Source organism: Babylonia areolata, chromosome 23, assembly GCF_041734735.1.
Source record: "Babylonia areolata isolate BAREFJ2019XMU chromosome 23, ASM4173473v1, whole genome shotgun sequence".
NCBI lineage: Eukaryota > Metazoa > Mollusca > Gastropoda > Neogastropoda > Buccinidae > Babylonia > Babylonia areolata.
This window is the reverse complement of record NC_134898.1, coordinates 16148461-16160425: the sequence shown is the minus strand read 5'-3', so window position 1 is coordinate 16160425 and position 11965 is coordinate 16148461. Positions and strand designations below refer to the sequence as shown.

The following is an 11965-nucleotide window of genomic DNA, read 5'->3' as shown; positions in this document are numbered from 1 at the left end:
TATTATTTTATTATTATTATTACTACTACCTTTTTTATATTATAATTATTATTTATTTATATTTATGTAAGCTTATCTATTATTTATTCACCATTTTTTTTCTTTTTTTTTTCTCAAGGCCTGACTAAGCGCGTTGGGTTATGCTGCTGGTCAGGCATCTGCCTGGCAGATGTGGTATAGTGTATATGGATTTGTCCAAATGCAGTGACGCCTCCTTGAGCTACTGAAACTGAAACTGTTCGTGGACTGCAACTCCCATGTTCACTCGTATGTACATGAGTGGGCTTTTACGTGTATGACCATTTTTACCACCCCCACCCCCCATGTAGGCAGCCATACTCCGTTTTCACGGGTGTGCATGCTGGGTATGTTCTTGTTTCCAAAACCCACCGAACGCTGACACGCATTACAGGCTCTTTAACGTGCGTTATTTGATTTGCTGCTTGCGCATACACACGAAGGGAGTTGAGGCACAAAAGCAGGTCTGCACATTATGTTGACCTGGGAGATTGGAAAAAAAATCACCACCCTTTTACCCACCAGGCACCATTAGCAAGATTCAAACCCGGGACCCTCAGATTGAATGCCCAACGCTGTAACCATTCAGCTACTGCGCCCGTCACACACTGGCAAACGACGCAGACGCCTTCTGTGCACCAGCCTTTCAGCAACTGAGTGCACTGTCAAAGCCATACATCACACAATGAAACACACACGTCAAGAAAAAAAAACGCATCTCAGTTCAGCCCCACCCCTAACCCTCTTGAAAACGCTGGCAAACAATATATATATATAGAAGCTACAATCAATAAGCTAAAAGTACAGAGTAATGATACATCTGATTAAGAAAGCAAAACTGAGCATGCCAAATAATATAATCCATGCTCAGTCCAAGGGAAGCAACTGAGTGTGATGGATGAATCAGAACTTTGGACACAAAGCGTTAACTCTCTCCATACGAATGGCGAAAAAGAGACGACGTTAACAGCGTTTCACCCCAATTACCAACATCAAAATATTGCAAGCGGAAGGCTCTTATACTGAAGAGGTGAATGTTGACAAAGAATACCACAATTCTGATGATGGAAGCTAAAGGTTGGGTCATTCAGACACCCACTGGACATCCGAGGGGTCTGTGTAGAGGAGAAGAGAGGACTGGCCGTACTGAGTGAGTTAAAGTGAGTTACCTGAAGACAACAGGTGTTGGCTCAGTGTGTTCAGCACCGCCTCTGGGTCAAACCCCATGTCCAGTGCCTGTCTGGCCACTTCTGATGACATCACAGTGTCCTCGAATGATGATGATGATGATGATCCTGATAGCACAGGACACCAGATGCCATGATTATCACCATCATCAGCTGCATCACTAACATGACTATCATCATAAGTTCACCCATTTTTGCACGTTCATTCCACATCTAAAATGCAGGGCTTAGCACGCTAGCACACATGCACCAACATGTACAACACACAGACACACACACACATGTAAAAATATGCGAGCATGCACACATTCACATCTAAAATCAGTTATGATTAAAGTGAAAAGACTTAAACATGTGCACTCACTTGAAAACACACATAAAAAGTTCTATTCATATTCTATTTTTCTTCAGTCTAAAATCAATTATAGTTATAGCTACAGTGAAAAGATTAAGATGTATGCGGGTACATACTCACGTGCACACACACACATACACAACAAGTTCTACCTTTCTTTTTCTTTTTTTCTCCCCATGTCTAAAATCTTTTATAGAACTCTATAGTGAAAAGACTTTAAACTAAAGAAATAAAGAAAGCATACACAGCACTGATATATATATATATACACACCTTCCACGGTGCCGGAGGCTGGTGGAAATCTGGCAACAGCGGCAAACTGGCAACACACACACACACACACACACACACACACACACACATGAAGACTATCAATACTTTTACTGAAGACATACTAAGTGCTTCAGAGGTTGATGTAATAAAGAATTGCTGTTAGACCATCCTTCTCAACCATCCCATCAAGGGAAGGGAGAAAGCCAGTCTTTGATATAGACCACACACATCTGCATAAAAATGATTCACCTAACTTGTTAAAAAAGCTTTGTATGCAGTCATATGGAAAGTAATAACAAAAATTGTCTAAAAATGTACACAGATGGTTCTGTACTTGATGATGGAAAAAGCTGGAGCAGCTTTTATAATACCAGAACTGCACCACAAGAAAATGTATCACTTGGGCAAGCACTATTCCATTTTTACTTCTGAACTAGTTCCCATACTCATGGCCCTGAATCACATTTGTGATCTTTTTAACCCTTTCGCTGCCAGGAAAATAAAATTTAATTGAAATCTATTTGCCAGGGGTTTTTCACAAAAAACGGGTATAAATTTTCCAAAAATTCTGTGCTCTTTGTTATTGGAGAAAGACCCATAAAAGTATATATTTTCTGAAAGGTAAATGAATAAAGAATACAAAACACATGCTGTTTTCCCATTATATATATTTTTAGTGACATGCTGTTGTTTTGAAATCAGTGTTTTGTTTTTTGTCACATTTTCAACTTGTTCATTACAAACATTGCAGATATCCATTTAAATCATACTAGAACAACCACAATATATATATATATTTTTAAGAGATAGATACACAATACATTGTGACTTCTCCAAGTGATGAGATGGATGTGAGGCCACGCCCCCTCAGTCTCCACACCCCCCCCCACCTCCTCACCCCTCTCACACGGTCACTTGATTCAGTTCTCATCAGACCGCGTTGGCTGCATGCCAAGAATATCGCTCTGCCGCTAATTCGGTCATCTTCTGTCGACTGCTAACATCTGTACAGCCGGCATCACTCACTGAGTCGCATCTTGGCCACTCTCTTGATTGCTCCCTTTATTTTCTATCAGATCGTCCTATAAATGTTCATCACTATCTTCTCCTTCGAATTTACGCTTCCATTCTTTCTGAGCATCAGCTAAAGAAAGAAATCTTGGTTGATTTAGTTCGTCACGATCGCATGTCTTGAGCACGGCGTCAGTCCGACATTTTGTTCAGCGAGCGAGGAGAGAAGTCAGGCAAACACTTGGACAGTGACCCAACCAAAACGTTCAAATAAAGGACTGCTTCATGACGTAGACGGGGTTTCTAGCTATGAATAGAATCTAGAGAGATTCCCCAGGCTAAAGCTACCACTATTTTTGTCAATGAAGTGAATGCAAACCAGGGAAAAGTCAGAATATTTCGATGACGAGTTATCTCGTCATTGTGGCAGCGAAGCATACATGCTTGCCATGACGAGTTATCTCGTCATGCAGGCAGCCTAGGGGTTAAAAAATGACAGACAAATTCTCCTCTTCGTAGATTTGAAATCAGTGTTGCATGCTCTTAGATATCCGAATAAAAAATTCCGTCTTGATATAATAACCGAAATAAAATGTTATACATCTTTTGTCGGTCAAGGGCACTTATATAACTTTCATTTGGGTGCCTTCGCACTGTGGGATTTCTTCAAATGAGCAGGCAGATCAGGCTGCCAGAAAGGCAGCGCGCAAATGTGAAGGCTCAGTCCTTCTCAGTGTACCGAATTACCATTAGATCTACAAGAGTGTTATAGATGTATTGATAGTTTCCCTTGACCAGTTTACAAATAGGCAACAACAAAAAATTCCGACTGCCTATATTACCGTCACTGTATAAAGGCAATTACAGCCAGCAACCCAAAGGCTTTCTTGTGTAATTTATTTGTCTCCTAGTCAAGACCAATCATAAGTCTAATCTATCGATTTCATTTGAATGCTCTTCGAAGAAAATATTGCAAAAATGGAAAAGAAGTGAGGGGTGCAATAGCCGAGTGGTTAAAGCGTTGGACTGTCAATCTGAGGGTCCTGGGTTCGAATCACGGTGACGGCGCCTGGTGGGTAAAGGGTGGAGATTTTTACGATCTCCCAGGTCAACATATGTGCAGACCTGCTAGTGCCTGAACCCCCTTCGTGTTTATATGCAAGCAGAAGATCAAATACGCACGTTAAAGATCCTGTAATCCATGTCAGCGTTCGGTGGGTTATGGAAACAAGAACATACCCAGCATGCACACCCCCGAAAACAGAGTAAGGCTGCCTACATGGCGGGGTAAAAACAGTCATACACGTAAAGGCCCACTCGTGTTGCAGCCTACGAACGCAAAAGAAGAAGAGGAGAAGAAAAGAAGTTAATGTATATTACATACTTGTCGAGTGTCCCAGAGCAAAACTGGTCTTTCAAAAACTCACTAACAAGTCTGTACTGAACAAGTCTTTTTCCTCAGAAGATATTTGACTCATTTGTTTGAATAATCATTTATTACTCCGACAAATCACAGAATAACTGAATCAAAAGTCCAGTTGGCAAAGATCTACCTTTGACTGGTTATATTTTGGTTATAATGATAATGCTTAATCCTGTTACAAGAATGTTTGAAATTTAGTTATACTTTACTCACAGTTAGTTCAATCTTTCGCAGTTCTTCCAGTTAACTTCACCCACTTTTAACTCACTCAGTACGGCCAGTCCTCTCTTCTCCTCTACACAGACCCATCGGATGTCCAGTGGGTGTCTGAATGACCCAACCTTTAGATTCCATCGTCAGAACTGTGGTATTCTTTGTCAACATTCACGTCTTCAGTATAAGAGCATTCCGCATGCAATATTTTGATGATGGTAACTGGGATGAACATGAAACGCTGTTAACATCGTCTCTTTCACCGTTCGTATGGAGAGAGTTAATGTCTCTTTTCCTGTATCAGTCATCCCACCACCTCTTCCCATTGCCCCACTCTCCACACCAACCCCATGCGCCCACACACATGTACTACTCCCCCCCCCCCCCCCCCCCAACCCCCCAACACCCCTCCTCCCCCCCATTCCACCTCCTCCCACCGTCTAATATCACTTACCAGTGAAAAGATATTAAACTGAAGAAAGAAAACACACACACAAAAAGAACACCTATTCACGTTTCAGTTTCAAGGAGGCGAAAAAGCATGTGGTCTGATCCACATATATATACCACACTACCATCTGCTCAAAAAAAAAAAAAAAAAAGGAAAAAATAGATGAAGCAAATACTTGACCTGAACACAACCCCCAAAGTGCTAGTCATGGCCTTGAGAGGCTACCACAGGTATACATCATACATGAGTAAAACATTTACCTAAAAGTAAAATGAAATGAAACAAATAAGCAAATTAAACAAATAAATAAACACATTAGAATATAACATCACAGATACAAAGATACTTGGAAGAACGCCCATCAGCTTAGCATACTAGTGATGAAAGGTAAGAGAGAGAGAGAGAGGAATACAGCGAGAGAGAGAGAGAGAGAGAGAGAGAGAGAGAGAAGCAGACACTGAGAGGGAGAGAAGGGAGTCAAAACAATAAGAACAAGATTGTTACTTACTTTATATTATTATCACTAGCACAGAAAAAACAAACAAACCCAAAAGAATGTGAAGAAACCACACAGAGAAAGATTTCACATTTTCACAATTTCAGTGGCAGGTTGTTTCCCTTGGACTGTTAACAACAAACAAATGGGTTTTATGTGCATGATAGATTTTACCCCACCTTATAGGCTGGCTTATTCTATTCAGGGGTATGAATGCTGGGTATGTTCTTGTTTCCACAACCCGTCCAACACTGACATGGATTGTACAGGATCTTTAACGTGTGCATATAATCCTCTGCATGCGTGTACATACACATGACGGGGCTCAGACACCAGCAGATCTGCCACCTCTCTTGACCTGGGCGGTCAGAAAAATCTCCACCCTTAAAGTATGACAAAAATTAACCCAGCAAGCAATGTGACCATGATACAAACCCCAAACTCTTTAGGTTGACTAAAAGTCGAAAACTTTCACCACACCACTACTCTGCCAGGCCTGTCATGCTAATGCTCAGCTTATATCACAGATTGACATCAGCTTACAACTGGGCTATCAGCAGAGAGCTGTGTGATCAATAGATTTTCAAGCAGCAATGGAAAGTCATTTATTTACAGCTTAGTCTTTTGCGAAGGACTATGCCTCAAACTAGGAGGCAAGATTGCACTGGATCTTAGTGCTGCAGCCTTGGGGGGCTAGCTGGCCTTTGGGAACTATCCCAATGCTGACGGTCCTAAAGCCCTCTTGGCCAAGAGAGTGGGGGATGTAACTTGGGCAAGACACTCTCCACTATAATCAATTTTAGCCCAGACAGTTGTCAGGACAGCAGTTACCTCCTCTGCTGCTCTGATGGTCATAGTCGGACACGACTATCATACAAACTGTGCCCATGAAACAGAGTATGAACACAGATGATCCAACCATTCCCTTACCCGTGCCTGCACCTCGTTGACAAAGGTGGCCCCTTTTCGCTGCAGCAGGTAGGGACAGCGGGGAAACCAGTGAGCGTGTTCCACCCAGGGGTCGTCGCCTGGCTCCCAACTCCGCAGTGCTCCATCACAGCAGAAACAGCGCACTCCATCCCCGTCACCTTTCGGAACATTTTGATTCAAGAATAATAATAATAATAATAATGGTATTTATATAGCGCTGAATCTTGTGCAGAGACAAATCAAAGCGCTTTCACACCAGTCATTCACATGCATGCATAACTCTAAAACTGTAGAAACTAAAGACAAGGAAGGGCAGGCAAAGGAGGCTATTTTGGGAAGAGGTGGGTTTTAAAGCCAGACTTGAAAGAGCTGAGCGTGGAGACTTGACGAAAGAAAGAACGGCAGCCAACAGCCGAGTGTTTGAATCTGGGTATGCGTAAACAGAGTGGATCCGAAGCCGATCATAGTGAGCAAGATGGAGTGTAGAGGTGAAGGCAGCTGCAGAGATAGGAAGGGGCAGTTTTGTGAATGCATCTATAACATAGAGTGCTGATCTTGTACTTTATTCGGTGTGAGACATGTGTGATTTTAGCATGAGTGAAAAAAGAAAATTTATTGATTGATTGACTGATGTGGATACTTATATAGCGCCTACCCTCGGTCAGAGACCAAGCTCTAAGCGCTTTACAAACACGGGGACATTTGCACCACAGGCTGCCTACCTGGGTAGAGCCGACTGACGGCTGCCACCGGGCGCTCAATCGTTTCCTGTGTCATTCAATCAGATTTCAGATGCACACGCATACACACTCAGACAGACATGTAACATTTTACGTGTATAACCGTTTTTATTTATTTACCCCGCCATGTAGGCAGCCATACTCGGTTTTCGGGGTTGTGCATGCTGGGTATATTCTTGTTTCCATAACCCACCGAACGCTGACATGGATTACAGGATCTTTAACGTGCGTATTTGATCTTCTGCGTGCGCATACACACAAAGGGGGTTCAGGCACTAGCAGGTCTGCACATATGTTGACCCGGGAGATCGGAAAAATCTCTACCCTTTACCCACTGGGTGCACCAAGATTCGAACCCAGGACCCTCAGATTGAAAGTCCAGCACTTTAACCATTCAGCTATTGCACCCGTCATAAATAATGATAATAATAATATGAATATATAAGTAATAATAAAAAAAAGAACTGCACAAATTTTGACAAGTTTTTTGTTGTTGTTTTTTAATCTGCCAAGTAGTAATTTATATATTATATATTTTTTTTAAATATTTTCATTTCATTAATAATAATAATGGTATCTAAACACACAGCCAAAAAAAAATAAAATAAAATAAAATAAAATAAATGTACGTATGGGTGCATATATCATCTATGAATAAATGAACTGCACAAATTTTGACAGTGGTTTTTTTTGTTTTTGTTTTTTTTAACTGCCAGGTTTCATACCCATTTTTCATATTCTCATTTCATTAGTAATGGTACAGACATTTCAAAACACACTGTGAAAAAATAGTTCAAGTATGGGAGCAGATTGCAATATAAAGTATTAAATGTGATAGGTTTAAAAAAGATAAATGTAAAAGAGACTCGAGTGTTATCCAAAATGTCAAGTTTTGTGTGGACTAACAAAACATTAATGATGGCATAGTCTTTTCTAAACACCAAGTTCAAATCTGTTCATTTGTGTGATCTGATATAGTGATAATATGGAACAGGAGAGATAAAAAGGAGGTCTCAATTTGATTGCCATACATATATTTTGTTCTTGTAACAAAGTTAAATCTGAATGGTTTGATTGTTTCTGTTTATTCATTTAATAATTTATTTGTATTTGTTTATCTATCTATTCATTCATTCATTCATTTACATTTCTGTTTGATGATTGACTGACTTGTTTACTACTTCATTCTTATTCATTTATATTTTCTTTCTTTGAATGATTAAATGACTTGTTTATTTAGTTACTTACTATCTTTTCATTTTTGAATACCTGTGCTTACAATTATCATTATCTAAATTCACACCTTAATTTTATCAACAAACCTTACTTAAAATGAAAAATGAATCAAAAAGTTTTGTTTAAAAATATCAAGTAAACAATTAGATAAATGTTTCATGGGTACAGAGACAGGAAGACAGAGCAACTGCAAGAGAGAGAGAGACAGACAGACAGACAGACAGAGAGACAGACAGACAGAAGGTAAGAGACAAAGAGACAGCAGAAAGAGAGGAAGAGTAAAAAAAAATAATGATACAAAAGGCAAACAAACTGTTCATAATCCAAATCAGCAATATCCATATTTCTTCTCCTGTACCCTTTAATTTAAAAGACAGGAAAAAGTTGTAAAATAAATGTAAGTTAATGACATTGTAATATACAATCTACTCAACATTTCTTCCCCTCTTGACTGCCCTAAAGGCCAATAACAGACTGAGGGGAAGAAATGTAAAGTGTATATATGTCATCAACCAATTTACAACTTTTTCTGTCTTTAATACAAAATCTTTTACTCTGTTTTCTTTTAAGTTAAAACTGTACTGCTTTGGTACATGATTTACTAATCTCAGTATACTCACTCACCTGTGAAGAAGAAGCCAGCATCCACCAACGCCTGTGGTCGCACAACCGCATCAGGTGCCCAGCCCACAAAGGTCAGCTCCCTGCTGGAAACGGTCTGGAAATCGGGATTCCGCGGGTTGAGCATAACCGCTGCCGCACTGCCACTCCCAGCTTCAGAGCCTTGATGTTGTCCTCCTTGCGCCGTCTTAACCGTATGCTCCGTGTGAGCGGAGGACGGATGAGCCGCTTCGGCACCTGAAGGCCGCTGCTGCTGTTGCTGCAATGGAACGTTCCCCACATCCTCGCCCTTGATAAACCGGCAGTTCCTGAAATGTTTCCTGTGCTCCACTGCAGGGTCGTCGCCATGCTGCCAGTTTTTCAGGGTTCCTGTGCAGAATGCGCACCTCACCCGATCACCTTGCCCCAGGTAGTAGAACCCTGCTTTAGCCAAAGGGCCTGGTGCCAAGGCTGCAGAGTGTGGCCAGGATTTGTAAGTGTTCAGTCTGCCTTGCTCTGAAAAAAGATTTTCTCTGCTCTGATCTTGGGGGTTTGTACTAGAGTTGGAGGAGGTCATGTTGTGGTTACACTGCGTGTTGTTGTACTGTTAAGAAAGAGGAAAAAGAACATTGTGCAGGGTTTCAACACTGTCAAAAGGTGTGCAATGTGTCCCTTCCAACCAAGGCCAAACTTTGAAGCATTGATAACATCACTGTATGTGTTCTATGCGTAGCAGAAGAGTCCTAGTCGTTGGATGTGTAGATCTGGTTAGTGTTTTCATTTTGTCACATTCCTGTATCAGAGCTTTCTGATGACTTGCCCTGTGTCACAAGAAAGAGAAAAACATTTTTTTAAATGAGCATACACAGAAAGTGACACACATACACACACATGCATACATGTATGCACACACACACACACACACACACACACACACACACACACACACACAGACTTCCACTTACCATATTTTACTTTGCTCTGAGTACTATAAATTATAATGTAAATTAAATACTTATTTTTCATGTGTTTTCATTCATGATCAATAGAACACAACCATCACTATGACCCCCACCCCCACCCCAAACACACACACACGTCCTTCCTCTCTCTATCATTTACAATTAATTATTTATTTTAATATTTCATATTTCCTTATATTTTTCTAAAGCTTTATAAATATATATATATATATTTAATCTGATTATTTTATCTTGCTTGTCAGTTTGTTGTTCTTTTGCTTTTCCTATTATTTACTTTTGACTGTGTCTTGTTTGATGTGTATACCCTAAAAATAAAATAGGTAATTTGTACTGAGGGCATAGACTGGATGAAATGAAATAAAAACCACTGATTATAATTTTTATATCCACATTTCTTCCCCTCCACTCTTCTGTGTGACTAGCGGAGTGAACATCCACACTTTTCTTGTGAACACTGCTCTTCTCTACCTGTCTTTAGGGGGGGGGGGGGGGGGGGGGGTGGACATTCCCCTAACACTATCAACAAAAACAATCACAGGTGTTGAGAATTTTCTTTTTCTTTTTCTTTTTTTAAATATCATACTAAAAATAATAATAATAATAATAATAATAATAATAATGAATGCCTCACTGTCATTGATTAGGAATAAGGTTGTACATGGGGGAAAAGTGCACGAAAAAGTCAAATGAATTTGTTCCCTAAAATGCTAGTGAGGAGCTGCATAATTTCAAAATAAGTGGTCTTTATTCTCTGAATGAACTCATTATATTTTCGTTGAATTTCATGAACTGAAAAAATTAAAACCCTAAAATAGGAGCATACTTTATTTTCTTTTTATTTCCAATTGCATGGTAGTCAATGATAATTATATATATATTTATTACTATTATTATTATTTAGAATATAACTAATGAATTCAAACAGTATGCCCAGGTCTATTAATTTTGTACTTTTGTAATGCGGGCCTCGCATTTGCCGTAATCGGCAGTCACTGTCGCAGTGTAACACGGCAACACAGGCCACGCTGCGTCAAAACCAAACTCAAACCTGACACAGGAAGCTTACTGCGGTAAACCGCTTACTGCCGATAAGCAATCAGAATTTGCGCTGACCTGCAAACATCACAATCATCTGCTGATATGGTCAGGCGATGTGTTTACTTCGTCCATTTCAGTTCACGGAAGAGGAAGTGGAAAACAACCACCGTCACATTCTTTTAACCGTGAGCGCGCATGTCTGTTTTTCTACGCGCGTCACGTATCCGCCATATTGAGCTGCCCCCTTCCGCGTCAAACAAGAGGTGGACTGTGTGTTTCGAGTGCAGACTACCGCACAATGGACAAACAAATATAATCATCATCAGCAACACTAGCAGCAGAAGCAGCACTGAGCAGCAGAGTCTATCACTTGATCAATATCATTCACCGTCTCACATGACTTAAAAGAACTGGATAGTGACGAGGACGGCCCGTGTATTTTGTGTTTTGTATGTTACTAATATTTCTTTCAATGACCATTTTCCCCGATTCGTAAATCCCGCCTCTCGGAAGGCCTGCTCGCGGCACCGGTGTGTCAGTGTGTGTGTCAGTGTGTGTGCATGAGTGCCGGCGTGCGCGCGTGCCTCTGTATGCCTCTGTATGTTTCTGTGTGTGTGTGTGTGTGCTGTGCCGTGTATGTGTGCGTGTGTGTGTGTGTGTGTGTGCGCGCGCTAGGTAACTGTCATATGTACTCTGATTAGAATCATATGATGCAAGATTTATTTTATATATTTATTCCTTTATGTGTGATAGAGAAGTAAATTTGACACTTTGAAGAAGACAAGAAGAATGAAGCGCGAACGTGCTGACCTGGTTCATCCATGCTAAAAACACGAAGCTGACGCCCACTTCACATCGGAGCGGATCTTGGGAGGTGTGCTCGCCCTCCTTTACACCGTTCAAAACTAGTAATTTTACGTCATCGGAAATTCCCGATTTTTCAGACATCGTTCACTGCCAGGAATATATTCTCGTCGGCGAGAAGGAAAGCGAGGGGGGAAACGCGCTCGA

General features: G+C 40.7%; 1 protein-coding gene across 1 annotated transcript in view; it reads right to left on the bottom strand.

The window, feature by feature from the left end:
- LOC143298040 (baculoviral IAP repeat-containing protein 7-like) overlaps nucleotides 1–11091 on the bottom strand; it is a 15929-nt gene extending 4838 nt beyond the window's left edge. Inside the window, exons 1-5 of the mRNA XM_076610703.1 lie at nucleotides 11030–11091; nucleotides 8958–9754; nucleotides 6358–6515; nucleotides 1834–1879; nucleotides 1188–1313 (exon numbers count right to left, since the gene is read on the bottom strand). Of these exons, the coding sequence (XP_076466818.1) occupies nucleotides 1188–1313; nucleotides 1834–1879; nucleotides 6358–6515; nucleotides 8958–9510 (883 nt within the window). The 5' untranslated portion in view covers nucleotides 9511–9754; nucleotides 11030–11091. The remainder of the gene's footprint in view (nucleotides 1–1187; nucleotides 1314–1833; nucleotides 1880–6357; nucleotides 6516–8957; nucleotides 9755–11029) is intronic.
- Nucleotides 11092–11965: the final 874 nt, after the last annotated feature.